Here is a 19,784-nt window from a genome sequence, read left to right on the forward strand (position 1 = left end):
CGCCCAAGCCCCATTCCCTGCCTGCTCCCCCAGCCCTCCTGAGCACCCTCAGCCCCTGCTCACTCTCCCAGCCCCCTCCATGGCTGCCCCGCCCCCCACCTCTGGACTCACTGGTTGCTGCAGCAGTCTTGCCAGAGCCCCTCTCGCAGCTTGGGGAAGGGGGGGCATCAGGAATTGCCCCTCCACCTGGCAGCAGCTGGTAAGTGGGGCTTTTTTTTCCCAAAGAGCCGGGAGCTGGGCCGGGAAGGAGAGTGGGTGGGGGATGGGGGGCTCATGCCAGAGCCCCTCTCGCAGCTTGGGGAAGGGGGGGCATCAGGAATTGCCCCTCCACCTGGCAGCAGCTGGTAAGTGGGGCTTTTTTTTCCCAAAGAGCCGGGAGCTGGGCCGGGCAGGGCTGGGAGAGCGGGCGGATAGGGCCTGCGTGATTTGGAGATTCAGCTGATATGACAGCAGCTGAATCTCCAAATCAGATTTGGCCAAATCAATTCAAGACAGTGATCTGAATCACCGAATTGAATCACTGTCCCCTGAATTGGCCGAATCCAGATCCAAAGTGAATACTAGCTGCTTCACACAGGCCTAATTACACATATACACACCAGTATATGGAAATATTCACTCTTGACTACCATATTTAAGCACAAAAAAAGGGATTTTGTACTTTAGGAGAGAGCAGACTGACAAGTGTTCAGGCCTCTGCAAATAACTGATTGTTCAGGTCAGCTACTGAACTGAATGATCATAAAAATTATATTTGGTTTAGCCTGAACCAGGTCTAAATGTTTTTGCTTTTTATCAGTCAAATAAAGAACTCATATAACTCGACACAAAACATTTAACTTGATCAGAAACAGAAGCTTTCATGTCTGACATTCACAGAAAGAGTGAAGGAAAAGGAGAGACTCACAAAACCTCAGGGGCAGAAGGAGGAGTCTTTGTTTTACTTAATATCTCAGTCATAAGAGTATTCACCCAAGCTATGGGAAAGTGCACTAACCACCATGTTCTCTGAAATTCTAAGTTGGGATCTTCTCACTGTTTCCTACTGACACTGTTTCACCATGTATAAATATTTAATTATTCACTGAACCAGGGACTGGAACCCAGGTGTGAGTGCCCTAACCCTCAGGTTACAAGGTAGTCCTACAGTTTCTCCCACCAGAGCTATTCTACTTTGTATAGATTATTTAAATTGTTACGGTGTGTGTCTACACAAGACACTGCTGCACAGCTGTTACTGTGCATTTATTTAGTACTTGTATTAGCAACTATGTGGATACCTTTAAGAATGTTATCTATATGTTGTTACATTGGTCTGGGGATTGCAGGAGAGAAGAGCAGATCAGTAGGCTAAGAAGGCTGTCTAAATAAACAAGCTTTATCAACTCCTTGGTCTTTTGAAAATAACACCGCAAGTACTAAATAAATGCACACTAACTGGAATTACTGCACAGCAGCACCGGCGAGCATCTTTTAGGTGACACTACAGCGCAGTAACCTAATAATACTGTACAGTAGCGTATTAGCATTGTCCATGCTGTGACACACTACTGCTCAGTGTTTTTTGGCTACTGAACAGTCAGCGTCTCGTGTAGAAGTGCTCACTGAGAAACTAAGCACAAATGTAAGAATGGCGCCCTCTAATGAGTAAAACACTCTCTCCTGGCAGGTGGTAGACCTGGGTTTTAGATCCTTCTCTACTGAATATTTACAAAAATGCAACCATGACAACAAGAGAAAGGGAAAGCATGCTTCCACCAACTTCCCAAATACCCTATAGTTATATGATAAGTGTTTTTGCCTAGGAGGTGGAAGATGCCAGTTCAAATCCCCTTAGGCAGTTTATGTAATTGAACATAATTCAATATCCTCCTATATCCTAAGTGACTGGTGAGCAGCTGAGTAAAAGGTGAAGCTCCTCTTCTTTGGCAGTTTTATGAATCTAACCCTGAAAATGTTTTTCATTCCAAACTATTTTGGAATGAAAACTGGATCCAAATACATGAATACCTTTGGGATGACAAAAGATGGCATGTTTAATGAATTTGCTGATTGCCAAAAAAAATCACCCAGATTTACATACAAGTCCCTTAATTCAAGAAAAAAATGTTTCCATGACATTGGGTTCCACAATTACAGCATTTTACTTATTGAAAACTACATTGAATGTTTTAAATACACCAGTTATATGATGTCTTTCCTTTCTAATTTTTGTACAAATAGAGTTATTTTGGAAGAGTGGGATATAGCTTTGAAAACACAAGGTTAGGAAAATTGTCCAAATACTTTAAAAACTTTTTTAACACACTTAGTCTTAGCCATAAAATGTCATGACTATATTTGACAGGTTATGATGCATGTAGGATTATGAGATTGTACATTCATAATCTCAGTGCAATGTAATTACTACACATTTCAAGATTCACCTGTTCTCTTGGAGATTTAGGGCTTAATTCACTGCCTAGTTAAGTAACTGAAGGCTATGACTGACTTTATTGGGCACTAGATCAGATCCTTAATGTACTTCAAAGTACTGAAACTATTAGGCTTTTCAAAGAAACTCTTAGCACTTTCAGGTATGTCCTGACAAATTGATGGACCAAGAAGAATTTATACATGAAATAATATTTAGTTTGTGTGCATTTAAATACATCTCTAACTACTAATATAAACCCACCTGTGTTTATTTGTACAGAGCTTCATATACACATTATTGTGGATCTGATGTTTTCCCATCAAAATCAATAAAAATCTCTCATTGACTTCAGTAGATTGATTAATCTCTATGATGGGCTCCCATTTATTATTTTACAAGTACCTAAGAGTGCATTTTGCAGTTTTCTAATCACTGGCTAGTCTTTATTTTAGCTAAAGAAGTGTCATAGAAAAGTTCACTGCTATCAACAGGAGAGAAAAATGTTACTATTTACTTAGAAGGATCAGGCTCCAGGCAGTTTCTCCAGGTCCAAGATGATGCAGGGTAACTATCAGAGGTGCAAGAAATATCTCTGGATGTTGAATATATCATTATCTCAGGCTCCCCTGCAACAAATATGTAATCAGGTTTTCAACAATACTTTAGTCAATAATTCAGTTATGGTAGAGGGATAGCCATATCAAAAAGGACCAAAAGCTGCTCATGCATTTATAAGGTGCTCCAATTCCAAAGGCTTTTGCAATTAATTTTCAAACGTATCTGTGAAGTACATTTCATATTGTAGTTATTACATATTGTTGTTGTTATTATTACTATTACTAGTACTATTACTTCTACTTTACCAGAGAAAAATCAAGGCATGTAACTGAACCAATATCTCATAGTTAATCAGTAGCAGAGGCAGAATTTGAACTTGTGACTCAAAAAAACCCCCAAATTGTGACTGCCCCACTCTCAAAAACTCCCATTAAAGACCATTTTATTGTAGGTTATTAAGTGGTTACAAGACAGCACTAACATGTAGCACAGGCCTGATTCCTGAGCCTTCTAATATTATAAAAGCTTAAGTCTGTCTGTCTGTCTGTCTCTGTCTGTCCATAATGCTTTATTTGCGCTCCGATTGGCTGACGGAAACAGCTAATCAGAGTGCTCCAAGTGTGGGGGAGTGCCACCATGATTCCAAAGCTGTGCGGAGGACCAAGCGGTGGAAGTTAAGGCCAGCCCACCCCGCTCCCTGCAAGCTGCGCCGAGGACCAGACAGGGGGTGTGCGAGCCAAGGCCAGTAGCGCTGGCCTCAGCGCCCCGACCCCGCTCCCTGCAGGAGGCAGAACAGCAACAGAATAGGGCATTAGGTGGCAGCACTCCATCCCAGCCCCTCCCCCACCCCCATCATTTTTGATGGGCAATTGGCTAGTGTTCAATAAAAAAATATATCAGAAGGTGTGTGTGTGAATACAGATTCATGGAAATGCAACACTGAAACATACTTAATGTTCAAGGATTTAGGCATGATTTCATTAACTCAGTAACAGCATCAAGTACAGAAACTACAAGCAGATTATTGTAAATTACACCAAATGAGTTAAATGTAATCATATAACTCCTTCCAAATATCAAGTTTTTGGTTTATTCAAAGTCCTGCTTTATTTTGCTTCTTTGAAGTAATGTATTTGTATATCAGTTAGGACATAGCCTTTGAAATCCTTTGTGGTTTTCCTAAGAAATTTTTATTTTCTGGGTATATGATTCATGTCTCCATTTTTTACTTCTGTGCTTGTGACATGTTAAGGGAAGGAATTATTTGTTAAAGGATGATTTCCTGTTCAGATAATATAACTGGGAGATTTTAGGTGTTTTCCATTTGGCTTCCATAAAGGTTGGAAGCCTGATTCTCTTCAAACTTACCCTGTTCTAAATCAAGGGAACCTCTATTAAAATCTGTAGAAGAGCAGTACAAAGCAAATTGAGATTACAAGTGAGCTGGATATAGAGAATGCTTAATAGGAAGTGGGTAGGATGGGATAGCCACAGCTGCCCGGCAGGAGAGAGGGAGTTACAAGTTTGGAAATGACATTAAAGGATGGGGGAAACTCCCCTAGGAGTGAGACAGGGAAGTAGGAGTGGGTAGCGATGGGAAGGAATTTAAAAATAAAGAAAAAACCTTGGTTTTTTCTAAGGGAGGTAGTGAATGTGGGTTGGGAAGCCATATTGGGTTGTCCTGGCCCCCTACCCATCCTCCCCTGCCAACTGAGGTCATTACTAAATAGTCTTGGCTAAATTTTAAATTTCCAAATATCCCATCTCTTTTTTCTTTTTAAGGTAGGTTTGCTTTACTGTCTTATACAATCTATTTTCCATCTAGTTATAGAGCATTCTTGAATATTCTGCAAATTCCAGATTCAAAAAGGGAATGTATGATATAATACATCAGTACATATATTTAAAGGATGAAAAAAGAGAGGGGGAAAATACCTATAAGATTAAATCCTGGCCCCATTGAAGTCAATGCTAATATTCCCCCTGACTGACTCCAAAGAGGTCACGATTTCTCGTCCATGATTTTACCAAATGCGCATTGTTTTTACTTACTTCTCACACACAATGTTAATGTTTTCTCTACATGTGTATCATCATTTTCAGCATAGAATATATATTTCCCTGACTGATATTGATGATCACAGAACCTGGAAGAAATGCTGTAGAGAAAAGTGATAAAAAAGTATTATTTAAGCATATTTATAGATTAGGTGCATTATTAGATGTATTTAGGATTCAACTATGTGTGCATGTATGCATGTGTGTGTATATACACACACTGAGCAGTTAAGAATCCAGTATATTTTTCTGATTAAACATAAATAAGAACACACTCCAGAAATATTTAAATTCCTTATATTTGCCATGTCTGTACCAACCATACAGTTGATACAATAAAAGATGTCACTGGCAAGAAGTCTTGCTTTTTGCATATCTCTTGGGCCATCACTGCAACATCACATCAATACTGTATTTGCCAATACAATGCAAAACACTTTCTGAAACTTTCTTTGGGTGCATGCTAGCTGTCAGTAGCTTTTTTACAAACCTATGTGTTAGATGAGAGAGAGAGAATGCATCCCTGAATGGGTGCTGAGCCTTTATCACAGACAACTAAGGTGGTGCTGCTTGAACCTAGGCAGGCACCCAACTAATGTAGGCCTTTGGGTAAGATTAAAATGCTAATCATACATCCAGAATGAAAAAATATGGGGAAGACAGGCTTCTTAGAGAAAACTTTTGATTAAGGAAAGTCTTAAAGGAAAGTATATTTAAATATTCATCTTGTGGAGAGTGCATTGTAAATCTAGTAATTGGATTACTTAGAGAGAAGTATTGGATTACTTTTAGAGAAAACGTTCAGGGCTGGACATCAGGAGACATTACTTTGCAGTTAGGGCTGCCAGGCTCTGGAATGGACTCCCAAGTGAGCTGGTGCTCTCTCCTACCTTGGGGGTCTTCAAGAGCAGGCTGGAGAGATATTTGGCTGGGGTGATATGACCCCGGCACTCGTTCCTGCCCGGGGCAGGGGGTCAGACCTGATAATCTGTTTAGGTCCCTTCTGACCCTAAGGACTATGATACTATGATTAGTTTATTTTTATCTGCCTTTTGGGCAGTTTGAAAGGGTAGTTTGGTGGTTCCTCATCATTAGCAGAACACTAAATGGAGATGTTTGTTGTATTGTGATAGTAAAGCTCTTGAGCACAGATGTCCTAACTGAAAGAATGAGGAGAGGGGAGTTGAATAGGTAGTTTCACTCAGTAAGTAGGGCTAAAGAATGTAGGTATAGGGGAGAAATCTGAAACAGATCAAAAATGACAGCCTGAATCAATAGGCAGAAGTACAGAAAAAGTAATAGTACTTCTTAAAGGCAAAACAGGGGAAGGGAGGGTTTCAATAAAAAGCAAGATGAACCAGAGTAAATAGAGTGAGACAAAGCACAGTCTATCTGCATGGAACTCTAAAGCAAGAAAATTCCCATTGAAGGAACTGCTAGTTTAACTCGCTGACAGAGTTCAAAGTTTTCATACATGATTATTGATCTGAATGTCTCATTTTAAAGTGGTCAACTTGGAACACCTTTAAAGACCCTGGGACTCATCAGTTTCTGCAAAAGCAGATCCCCCATTTGCAGTCTCAAGATGGGCATCCAGAAAAGGAGATACCCAAAATCTTTCATTGCTTTTGAAAAATCTACATCTGAGGGTTTAAGTGCCAGGAAAGTATTGATGGGGTTGTTTGAGAGAAGTTGATTGGGTATTGGAATAAAAATAACAGAAAAAGCAAGTTAATAGGGGTATAAAGGCAAACAGAGACATTTTGCCTTTATGAATCAAGTGCCACACAGTAAGGAAGTGAAAATCCGCAGCATGGTCAACACAGACTCTCCTTTATAAAGAGAGAACAGAAAATGGAAAGTCTAAAAGAACCTGTGGTGACTCTTATCCGTTGGGGAACCACAGGTGGGGCCTGATCATTATAGCTTGAAATTAAAAGCTAAAAAAGTAGCTGAGTACATAGCAGAAACCTCCAAAAGCTGCAATAAGGAGGAACAGCCTGAGAAGGAAATAACTGAAATAAAAAAAGGAAACAACAGGAATCAAAAAGGGATATGAATAGAAGAAAGTAGAAGTGTTGGGATAGATGATTACTCAGACATAAACTGAAAAACACAAGCTGGAAAAAATGTGTTACAGTATGTGGAGACCTATAGTTTATCTATGTCCTATATTTAGAACGTTTTAACAAGTTTCCTAATCATAACCAAAGAGTAATCAAAGGAATGATATTTTTGGTTTAGAGAAACATTATGTAGTAGTACAGTGGTTCTTACTCAGGTGCCACTGGGGTGATGTGAGATCCTTTTAAAGGTGCTGTACAGTATTAGTGCTGTTAGGTGAGCTAACACCTACACGTGATTCACAATAGGTTTCAAACAGGAATCCATAGTGTCAAAAACATTCTGACCTGTTGTGGTCTTTCTGAGTTTTTTGCAACAGAAGAATTTCTCTATTATTTTTCTATAGTTAAAAAAGAGTGAAAGCTAAGAGCTTGCATTTTCTGAGCTATGCTTTGAGTCTCGTGAGGCATGCTTTGACTCTAAAAAGACTGAGAACCACTGCAGTAGTATAACAAGTAATATTTTCTCTGTTCTTTTAGTATTATTTGAGTCTTTCATCTTCTGGTGATTTTACTACATGGCATGAAATTTGCAGTACCACATGCATTGATCAAGCTGGATGTGTCTATTAGGGCAGTGCAAAGCTTCGGTCCCTGATTTGATTCGGTGGAGATTTGGCCTGATTCGGTGGCTGAATCTCCGAATCTGAATTGAATCAGAGGCCCTTTTAATCTCTCTGAATTGAATCGGAACCCTCTGAATTGATTTGCAAAGATTTGGAGATTCAGACATAGACACAACTTTCTATATACCTTGAGGTACCAGCACAGCTCATGATCGCTGTGATGCTGGGGTGCATGGAGTGTCCTACAGGAGCATGGGCCCCCTCCCCTCCCCCCCATTTCCTTAGCGGTGAACCTAGAAGTGGACTGGAAGTACTTCTGGTCCACTTATGGGTCTGCTGGGGAGTGTGCTGGGGCCCTCCGGCACCCCCATGGCTCAGCAGTTGGCTGCAGGGAGACCCTGGGTGTCCCTCCCAGACCCAGGAGGCACCAGTCGCTGAGCCAGGGGGACATAGGAGGGCCCCCCAGCGTGCTCCCTGGCAGACCTGGAAGTGGACCAGAACTGCTTCTGGTCCACTTCCAGGTCTGCTGCTGAGTGTATTGGAGAGCCCCCAGTGCTTTTGTGGGACACTCCATGCGCCTCAGCATTGCAGTGTTCACGAGCCGCCTGGTACCTTGAGGTATGTAGAAAAAACATTTAAAGCTGTACCTATGTCCGAATTGCTGATTCTTTGAATCAGCATCGAACCTTCAGATTCGGATTCAGATTCGGCCGAATCGAATCAGGGACAGTGATCTGAATCAACGAATCAAATTACTGTCCCTGATTCAGGCTGAATCCAAATCCGAATTGAATAGGTCCCACTTCACACATCCCTAGTGTCTATCAAAACTGAATAGATATGCTGAGTATGTTGTGGTTGGTTGGTTTGTTTTTGCAGAATGACATACTTTACCTGATTATTGAATAATCAGTAATGCCTTCTCCATCCTTTGCACTCATCTGTAAAGTGGATTTATTCTCATGGGAAAATAAAGCCTATGTGATATTTTGTAAATGTCACTAAGCATTGAGCATAATTATCTGGGAAATTATAAAAAAAACACTTTTAAAAACTAATGTTCAGTAAAAATGAGTACCCTTGGAACCCTTACAGGCTAGGGACCAAGTGGCTAAGCAGCAACTCAGCAGAAAAGAACCTGGGGGTTACAGTGGACAATAAGCTGAATATGAGCCAACAGTGTTCCCTTGTTGCCAAGAAGGCTAATGCCATACTGGTTTATATTGGTAGGAGTGTTGCCAGAAGATCAAGGGAAGTGATTATTCCCTTCTATTTGGAACTGGCTGGTGAGGCCACATCTGGAGTACTGTGTCCAGTTTGGGCCCTCCCAGTACAGAAATGATGTGGACAAATTGGAGAGAGTCTAGAGGAGGGCAACAAAAATGATTAAGTCTAGAGAAGAGAAGACTGAGAGGGGATTTAACAGCAGCCTTCAACTACCTAAAGGGTGTTTCCAAAGAGGATGGAGCTAGACTGTTCTCAGTGGTGACAGACAACAGAACAAGTATCAAGGGAAGTTTAAGTTAGATATGAGGGGAAAAAAATCTCACTAGGTGGGTAGTAAAACACTGGAATAGGTTATCCAGAGAGGTTGTAGACTCTTCATCTTTGGAGACTTTTAAGACCCGACTAGACAAAGTCTTGGTTGGGATTATATAGTTGGGGATGGTCCTGCTTTGAGTAGGGGGTTGGATTAGATGGCCTCCTGAGGTCCTTTCCAACCCTAATTTTCTATGATTCTATCTCAGATGGGCAGCTGCATCCTGTAACAAGCATCTCCCAGATCTATTTCAAGGGATATTCAAAGACGATTAAATGACAAGAGACTAGCAATGACTGGGGTGTGAACAAGCACAGTGATACCAGAACAACAGATAAAAGCTCAGATTTATCACAGGTCTGGACATGGTAATCACCATACTGAAATAAGAAGGCATCATGAATTTGTCGTCTGAAGAAAAATCAGGCTAGAGTGACTACTAAATTCCATCCTTAGTGATCTTCTCACTGTCCTGATTAGTAGTGGTAGTTGCTAAAACCATCTCAGCCTTCCAAAAGATGCCATTGTTGACCCGTTAGTCTTATTTAGATTTAATTAAAATCAGTTGTCAGTCATCCAACAAAGCCATCTGCTAAATGTTCAGGCAGTGTGTAGCCAGTCTATGACAGCAAGAAGGTAAATAAATAGAGTATTTTCAGCATGTGGGTGGTACCTCTTGGACAGGAATGAGCAAATTCTCATGACTGCTTTTTGAAGTCCCATCTCCAGGAATGATTGTAACCACTGAAGAACAGATCTGCCTACCCACTTCAGGCATTATGGACGAGTCAACCAGCATCCATCTATCAATGCTACCACAGTCTGCTCACAGTTCTAATGTTATCAGCAGGGACAGACTTCCTGCATCCATTGCCAGGAGAGGATGATTTACCAGGTTGATATGGATCCTGAACCATACTGAAGTGCATATCCATCTATTCCATCTGACCCAAGTGGATGGCCACAATAGCTACAAAAGAGGACTGGAAAGGATAACGGCTAAAGGGGAGTTTATCAAAATCATAAGAAAAGCAGGTATAAAAAGTGAAAGCAAGATTGCAGCAGTTTTAAGCAAGTAACAAGAGATTTTAAAAATATGAGGAACAAAAACAAAACAAAAAAATCAAATCAGCATAGGACTATTAAATCAGCTATGATTTTGCACAGGTCATATTTAGAAAGAAGTTGGAAATTACCTTGCAGATAAAGATTACCAATTAAAATGCCTTATGATTATATTTTATAACAATGAAGAAACACTGAAGGAAATTAGACTATGTTATCAAGAAATTAAAAAACCTGGGAAATGGATGAAACATTAGGTCTAGAAAATATTTGTACCAGAACTTTATTGTAGGAAGTAACAGAAAAGGGAATTAACCAGCAGCTTTTTCCAAAACATATTTTGTAACACAGGAAGCATACATGAACTGAACAGGAATTAGAACGGGACATTTCTGTAGTGAAGAAAACCTGAAGAGATCACCAAAGGTGTAGGAAACTATAGGCTTGACTTTAGCACCCTGAACGATATTGGGAACATTGATCATTATGATCAATTATGGAAAATATGTCTGTGATAGAGTAATGGAATTTTTTGGAAGTATAATATAAATATGTGAAAAGGGATGTTGTATTCATTACTTTAAAAAAGATTCGTTATAATACATGGATTAAGCAAATATGATAGAATATGCTATTGACCTAAGTTGCCATTTGAAAACAAAGGCAACGTTATGGACTATTTCCACAACACTGCTTTACAACTAAACTAAATACATTAAAAATAATTAAATCAAAACAATGCTCATGTGCTACTTGTTAAAAAATGATTGAGTACTTGTCTATTTTTTCATTTAAGACAAAAAAAACACAAGGAGACTTTGTACAAATGTCAATGGAAATATTGAGAATACATTAAGTACCTGTAGTCATCCATGCTGTAAATTTGCCCACAAGGAAATGATTTTTGTGAAAATATCCACACACACGTAATTGGTGGATAAGCTTTAAGTTTAACTTCAAAACAAAACTTCTCCTGTAGATCAATCTCAAAATCTTCTCTGGAGTCAGTTACATTTATAAATCCCTCTTCTGAAAGAAAAAAAATGAAATTTTGTAATAAAAGGCATGCTGTCCAATTAAGGAATTTTAAAAATATGCATTTTAATTCTCATTTCTAATCCCAGTTGATAAATGCACAAGGTGTGAAATCACTAACAGACACCGTCTATAACAAGCAAATCAAGTATGATATTGGAAGATAACATGTAGCTTTATCTCTATGTTTAGCTTCAGACTGATGATCCTAGCCCACATGTATAATCTCTGTCTTTGAATGAAACAATCTGGTTGATCTGGCTAATCGAAGATGCAAAGACCTTTGAAAATACAAGAACTCTTCTATTTTTCTGCTGTGCAAGTCATATTTCAGTCTACATAACGATCATCTCCTGTAAGTTTCTTTTACTCAAAGTAAGCATTTCTTCCAATTATTAGTAATTTCAGACTTCCTTTGACACATTTTACAGCATTTTAGAAGTCAGGAGCTGTTATTGGCTGTTGTCATGCCTTATCTGAAGAGGGCTGGGTTTTATAAAGGAAAACAAATCACATTTGTTTATTTAAAATGCACAATATTTTAATAAACCAATTAAAAATGACCTCAGAATTTATTATGATTGATCAAGTATGGAAACTTTTTATGCCTAGTACCTGATTATAAGTCCACAGAAGTCAATGGCAGCCTTTCCACAGATATCAGTGAGTTTCAGATTAGGTCCCATAAAGGTAATAAAAAAAGGAATTGTGGTAAATGTTGCTGATTTGAGTTTTTCTGTTTTTCATAGATGTTAGGGTCAGAAGGGACCTATTAGATCATCGAGTCCAATCCCCTGCCCCGGGCAGGAATGAGTGCAGGGGTCAGATGACCTTAGCCAGGTGTCTGTCCAATCTCCTTTAAATACCTCCAAGGCAGGGGACAGCACCACCTCCCTTGGAAGCTTATTCCATATTTTGGCAACCCTCACTGTAAAGAATTTTTTCCTGATGTCCAATCTGAATTTGCTCTCTTCCAGTTTGTGGCCATTATTTCTAGTTACCCTGATAGGCACCCTGGTAAATATTGTATCCCCTATTTCTTGCTGGCCCCTCCGATGAATTTGTAGGCAGCCATGAGATCACCTCTCAGCCTCCTCTTGCAGAGGCTGAAGAGCTTCAGGTCTCCCGGTCGATCCACATAGCAGTTTTTCTGTAGGCCTTTAACCAGATGGGGCCCTCCTCTGAACCCTCTCCAGGCCATCCACATCCCTCCTGAAGTGCGGTGCCCAAAATTACACAGTACTCCAGCTGCGGCCTGACCAATGCCGCATAGAGGGGAACCATTACCTCCCTAGACCTGTTTGTGATGCACCTATTTATGCAAGAAAGGGTGCGGTGAGCTTTACTTATTACCTCATCACACTGGTGACTCATGTTCATGTTGGAGTCGACTATGACTCCGAGATCCCTTTCCGCACTTGTGCTACTTAGAGTGGTACCTTCCAGGCTATAGGAGTGTTGATGATTCTTCCTCCCCAGGTGCAACACATGACACTTATCCTTGTTAAACTGCATCCTATTCTGTTCGGCCCATTTGCCCAGCCTGTCCAAATCAGCCTGGATTCGCTTCCTGCTGTCTAGCTTGTGTACCTCATAGTTTGGTGTCATCAGCAAACTTGGACAGGGTGCTTTCTACTCCCTCGTCCAAGTCACTAATGAAGATATTGTATAGTACCGGTCCCAGGACAGAGCCTTGGGGGACTCCGCTGCCTACATTTCTCCAGGTAGAAACCAACCCGTCCACCACCACTCTCTGGGTGCATCCCATAAGCCAATTTTCTACCCACCAGACTGTAATAATCTCCATGGCAACTGTTTCATTTATTTATAAGAATTGGGTGTGACACTGTGTCAAAGGCCTAAGTAAGTAACATCTACCTTCCTTCATCCAAGCATTTTATGACCCGGTCGTAAAATGAAACCAGGTTAGTCAGGCAGGATCTGCCTGCTATGAACCCATGCTGATTGCCCCTTAGCATCATTTTACCCGCTGGTCCCCCACAAATGTGATCCTTAACAATTTTCTCAAAGGTCTTGCCAAGGATAGAGGTGAGACTAACCGGCCTATAGTTACCTGGTTCCTCATTCCTCCCCTTCTTGAAACTAGGGACCACGTTGGCCCTTTTCCAATCCCCTGGGACCTGTCCTGAGCACCACAAGTGCTGAAACAGTTGTGCCAGTGGCTCCTCTATGACTCCAGCTAATTCCTTAAGTACACTAGGATGAAGATCATCAGGACCTGTTGACTTAAATACATTCAACCCCTCCAGGTGCCCCTTTACTAGAGCAGCATGAACATTTGGTGGGTTGGTATCGATACCGGGCTTACCTAAGGTCCCAATGGGATGTGTATTTGTATTTGTGTCCAGGAACACGGATGCAAAGAAATCATTTAGAAGCTACGCTTTGGCCATCCTATCTGTTACCAGTTGCCCTAGTTCATCCTGAAGGGACCCCAAGTTACCCTGCACCATCTTTTTGCTTCCTATGTACTTAAAGAGTGACTTTTTGTTATCCTTAACTTTTGCTTCCTGCCTAACCTCCATTTCCACTTTGGCTCCATTTCTACTGTTTCCCTGCAAGTTTGAGGCAAGCAGGTATACTCCTTGGTGGCAGCCCCCTACTTCCACAGCCCATAGGCCTCTTTTTTTCCCCTCCAGGCTCTCCTGGATTTCCCTGCTTAACCAAGAGGGTTTCTTTGCTTTTTTGCCCCCTTTTATGTGTACTGGGATGGTCCTTTTCGGTGCCTGCAGGATTAGTCCCTTGAGAAATGCCCACCCTTTCTGGACTCCTATCTCTCCAAGGCTTTTACCAGTCGGTCTCTCCCTAACTAATCTCCTGAGCTTGCTGAAGTTCGCCTTCCTGAAGTCTAGCACTTCCGCCCTACTAGTTATCTTCCCCACCTTTCTCCAGATAGTGAATCCTATCAATGGGTGGTCACTATCCCCTAGGTTACCTTGCACCTGCAGATCCCACACCACGTCGTCCCCTGTGGCCAGTACCAAGTCTAGTAAGGCATTTCCCCTAGTGGGAATGCGTACCTCCTGCGATAGGTGAAGGTCCTGTAAGGAGGTTTCTTTTAGTCCTATCCACATGTTCTGCTATACACAACTTTTCTCCATTGAAGTCCTAGTTTAGCACATAGTAAGGTAGGAATCTCTAACATAAAGCACAACAAGGTACACTATTTTAAAGAAAGAAATGATTCCTTTGCTGTGAGTTCTCGCACTTTTTGTCCGTCTTGATTGCAGGACCAGGGCTAAGAGGAGTATTCTTTGTTCTTTATTTGCAGCAGAGAGTCATTTGGAGGTATACCATAAACAACACCAGCTGGAACTAGCGGCTTACTCTGGGGGCCTATAGTTACTTTGGAACAGGGGGCTGTAATGTCTCATGAAAAGAGCTCAGAAAATTGCTTTCTGTCTTAAAGCTGAAAAAACAAAAGAAGTAATTTGATTTTCACAGTTGCCCCTTTTTCTATTTACTTTTGGGAATTTTAAGCCTGATTCCTAGTCATAAATATAATGATGGCGGTAGAGTGTCCCCAGCTGTAAATGAGTCTCTGGCCATCCTGACTGGGGAGGGGAGGGCATGAGTCAGAACAGCTGGATGGGATACTAGCACATGATGCCCTTGCTTGCTGCTGGCTATAAAATCTGGTTTGCCTCACTTACATTAGTCCAACGGATTCTAAGATTAGGGAAGGCCTTTGATCTGGACTCATTTTGAATGGTCAGAATGTTAATTGGGAAATTGGTTGGAATTCCCAAGGTTGAATAGAATCTTTTTATGTTTCTGTTAATATTTTTACCCTTGAACCTCATATTCAGCAGCATAAAACATTTATTGTAAAATAGCTTATGTATCCTTGAATACAAATTGGATATTGGTTAGATTTATTTATCGAATCTTGATAAAAAGATAGCATTAATGACAGGCAACAGCAAGAAATTGATGTGAGAACTGATATGAAGAATTCCACAGCAACAATGACCAGCATGATATCAGCTCCTTTTTTCATAAACAAAACCTCTCTAGTATACCTGAATAAAACTAATATGATAAAGATGAGATTAGCTGGCAAGCTTGGAAAAGCAGAGAACAGAGAGAAAGAGTGGCACTGTTACAGTTATTCAGGCCTAGCTAGCAATCTGCTAGCGTAGACATATGCTACAATGAAGGAGGGTTTCTATCAGTACAACTGCCTCCCCTCCTCTTTAACATAAGCTAAGATGACCAAAGCATGGTTTAGCTGGCATAGCTAGATCAGCTAGCTGGGTGGATTTTTTCATGCTTTCTCCCAAAATAGCTATCTATGTAGGCAAAACTTTGTGGGAGAGACTACCACAAAGGACATCCTTCCACTGCCTTCATCTACAGATTGTTGATCAGGGATGAAACAAGCTCTATATTAACATTTGAGATATAAAGGGTCCAAGGATCCAATATTTGGGGCTACATCTCAGCCTTGAGGAAGAAGAGAGACTTGTCCCAATTCTGTGCAGAGGTACTTTCACATCCTACCTGCAGAATAGGAAACAAGTGTAGCTGCATTAGCACTGCACTGCAATGGACTAAGTACTTCTGCTGAGAAGCAGATCTTGTTAGCTTGAACATAGCCATGTAGGTATACTGGCCCTGGTTCCAAGGCTAGCACATGCAGATTTAGCATGGGTATCTCTGCATAGTTTATCTGTGCACCTTGTAGACTCTGACATACAGGACAGAAAATCCACATCTAACTTCTGCTGTGCCTGCACCAACACTGCATTGAACTGGGTATGCCCATTGAAATGTGGTGCCCATTTTCAAGAAAGGGAGAAGGGATGAGCTGGGTAACTTTAGACCAGTCAGTCAGTCTTACCTCTATTCCTGGGAAAATGCTAGAGAAAATAATCAAAGAGAACATTTGTGCAGGCCCAGCAGGAGAAACGATGCTGAGGGAAAACCAGCACAGGTTTGTCACAGGTAGATCCTGCCTGACAAACCTTGTAGCCTTCTATGACCAGGTCACACACTGCCTGGACACGGGAGCTGAGGCTGATGTCATCTTCCTGGACTTTAGGAAGGTCTTCGACACAGTTTCGCACCCTATCCTCATTGGGAAGCTAGCAGACTGTGGAGTGGACACCTACACGGTCAGGTGGGTGGCTTAGGGACCGCACCCAGAGAGTGGTGGTGGATGGTTCCTTCTCGGCCTGGAGGAAGATGGGCAGTGGGGTCCTGCAGGGTTTGGTCCTCGGACCGATATTATTCAATATCTTCATCAGCGATTTGGATGAGGGCATGGAGAGCACCCTCTCCAAGTTCGCTGATGATACCAAGTTATGGGGCAAAGCTAGTACACTGGAAGGCAGGGAGCAGATTCAGGCTGACCTGGACAGGTTGGATCAATGGGCAGAGAGAAATAGGATGCAATTTAATAAAGATAAATGTAAGGTACTCCACCTGGGAAGGAGGAACCCCCAGCACACCTATAGGTTAGGGAGTGTCCTTCTCAGCAGCTCAGAGGCAGAGAGGGATCTTGGAGTCATAACTGACTCCAAGATGAACATGAGCCGACAGTGTAACGAGGCCATCAACAAGGCCAATTGCACCTTGTGCATTAGCAGGTGCATGACTAATAGAACAAAGGAGGTGATGTTCACCCTCTGTGCGGCACTGGTCAGGCCGCAGTTGGAGTACTGTGTCCAGTTTTGGGCACCGCACTTCAAGCGGGACGTGGGGAATCTGGAGAGGGTCCAGAGGAGGGCAACTCGCATGATTAGTGGCCTCCATGATAGATCCTACAGGGGAAGGTTGAGAGAGCTGAATCTCTTCAGCCTTCACAAGAGACAGCTGAGGGGAGATCCTGTGGCCGCCTATAAATTTATTAGGGGAGGTCAATGGGGAATAGGGGAAGCGTTGTTTACTAAGGGGCCCCAGGGACTGACTAGGAATAACGGGTGTAAACTAATTGAGAGTGGATTTAGGTTAGATATTAGGAAGAAATTTTTCACAGTAAGGGTGGCCAGGATCTGGAATGGGCTTCCAAGAGAGGTGGTGCTATCACCTAGCTTGGAGGTCTTCAAGAGGAGGCTAGATAGTCAACTGGCTGGAGTCATCTGACCTCGGTCCTCTTTCCTGCCAGAGGCAGGGGGTCAGACACGATGATCCATTGTGGTTCCTTCCGACTCTACAATCTATGAATCTATGAATCTATGGGTAGGCATGCCTTAGAGTCTGGTCACCATTTCTCCCTACTTTACTCAGTCTAATTATGGTATTAGGTACTATAAAATAGGAACCCTTTTTGCTAAACAATAAACCGAAGCTAACTATGGGTGTTTCAGGCCTTGCGAACTCCCACAGAAAGTGACGTTGTGTTTTTTCTTTCATTTCCTGTCTCAGGATCATAGGCTGGCTCAGTTTGCTGTATTATCTTTTTTGTGGACCAAGAAGCCTAAAGTTTACTCTGGACTAATTTAAAACTTTGGGACTGACTAGTTATTAAGTTATGATGTGTTTTGTTTTATGCCAGATTGCATATTTGGAGATCAAGCGGGCTGAATGTTATGCCTTTGGTTTTCTGTGGATGTTTTTGACTGTCGGGCCATTAAAGCTGGAAGTTAAGGACAGGAACTTTCACTAGGGCTGTGCGAAGCTTCAGGGGGTGATTCGATTCAGAGGAGATTTGGCCTGATTCGGTGGCTGAATCTCTGTATCTAAATTGAATCAGAGGACCAATTAAAAGCTCCAAATTGATTCAAAGCTCTCTGGAAAAGATTTGAAGAGCTTTAATGATTGGGGCAGTCGCGGGTGGCTGCAGCAGAGAGCTGCAGCTGACTCTCCGAACTGGTAAGCACTAGGGATGGGAGAGGAGAGCTGAGGAAGCGGGGAGGGGACCATAGAAGGGCACCGGCCAGCCCACATCCCCTGCCTGCTCCCCCAGCCCCACCTGACCCCCACCCACTCCCCCAGCCCTGCCATGGATGCCTCGCCCACCCCAGCTCCTGGTGTTTTAAAAAAAAGCCCTGATACTCACTGGGTGCTGCTGGGTGGGAGGTGAACCCTGCTGCCCCCCATTGCCCCACACTGTGTGGGGGGCTCTGCACAAGCCCCCTCCCTCCCTTGCTCTCCCAGTTCCCCCATGGGTGGCCCGCCTGGGCCAGGTCTGGCCCTTTAGGAAAAAAAAATGGAGAAAAGCCTTAGGACTCACCACTCCTGCAGCAGCCGTGGGGCTTCAGGGGCTCATGCAGAGCCCCCCATGTGGTGTGGGGCAGCGGTGGGCAGTAGGCATTTCCCCCCGCTGGCAGGAGTGGCGAGTGCTGGGAGGGGGGGGGTCTTAAATGGAGCTGGCCTGGGCAGGGCACGGGTCTGGCCGATTTGGAGATTCGGCAGTAGCCGAATGTCCAAATCAGATTTGGCTGAATTGATTCAGGACAATGATTTGAATCACCGAATCGAATCACTGTCCCCAAAACTGGCCAAATCTGAAGCAAATTCTAGGCTGGTGCGAAGCAGCTAACTTTCACTAGCATGGAGGCAGGAGTCAAATAGGGCAATAACTTAGCTGTACTTCTCAATAACTTAGCTGTACTTCTCAATCTATTTTAAGGTTTCCCTTAGTACCTAAGCATTCTGTGAAGAGCTAGCCATTATAGGGAAAACTGAAATACCAATATTATTGTAATTTATTTCATTATTACTACAAATTTTATATATATATGTATAAAATTTGTAGTTTTCCCTGTAATAGCTAGCTCTTCATAGAATGCTTAGGTACTAAGAGAAACCTTAAAATAGATTGAGAAGTACAGCTAAGTTATTGCCTGGTGTATTTGACTCCTGCCTCCATATAATATTTACTTAACTGTGATGTGCTTGTTAATCTAGGAGTGTAGGAGGTTTTCCCAGATTTAGTCTTTTCAAAAATAATTTCCTCTGTCAGATTTAGATTTCCACTCTTTAATTATTCCCTTGGAGTTTGGTTCACATGATAAATTGTAATATGCCACACATTCAATCAATTTATCATGCAATAAAAATGGCAAACTAGCCACAAAAATGTTCCATGTTTTGCCTGAATTTTAATTTTAAATGTATCTCCAATATTTGTTAAACAGTCAATAGGTTAATTCCAAAATTTAGTCAAATACATCCAAAAAGTTTTAATTACTAGAAATTCTGGGTAAGTAGATTCTTGCAGACAGGAAAAGGATACAAAAATCTTGCCTCATTTCTGAAATGGTTGCTGTTGCCTATTACTTTGCTTGTAGAAATAATATTGAAAAGACAGCAGAACTGTGTAAGCCAGACATTGAATGAATGCTGTGGTAATGGGCTTCCCAGAGCTATTGTCTTTCATAGATTCATAGATGTTAGGGTCGGAAGGGACCTCAATAGATCATTGAGTCCGACCCCCTTCATAGGCAGGAAAGAGT

General features: G+C 41.9%; 1 protein-coding gene across 1 annotated transcript in view; it reads right to left on the reverse strand.

Annotated features, from left to right (window-relative positions):
• FLT3 (fms related tyrosine kinase 3) overlaps nt 1-19,784 on the reverse strand; it is a 68,961-nt gene that overhangs the window by 29,049 nt on the left and 20,128 nt on the right. The window contains exons 9-11 of the mRNA XM_014521727.2: nt 11,187-11,355; nt 5,027-5,133; nt 2,931-3,042 (exon numbers count right to left, since the gene is read on the reverse strand). Of these exons, the coding sequence (XP_014377213.1) occupies nt 2,931-3,042; nt 5,027-5,133; nt 11,187-11,355 (388 nt within the window). The remainder of the gene's footprint in view (nt 1-2,930; nt 3,043-5,026; nt 5,134-11,186; nt 11,356-19,784) is intronic.

Source organism: Alligator sinensis, unplaced genomic scaffold, assembly GCF_000455745.1.
Source record: "Alligator sinensis unplaced genomic scaffold, ASM45574v1 scaffold84_2, whole genome shotgun sequence".
Classification (NCBI taxonomy): domain Eukaryota; kingdom Metazoa; phylum Chordata; order Crocodylia; family Alligatoridae; genus Alligator; species Alligator sinensis.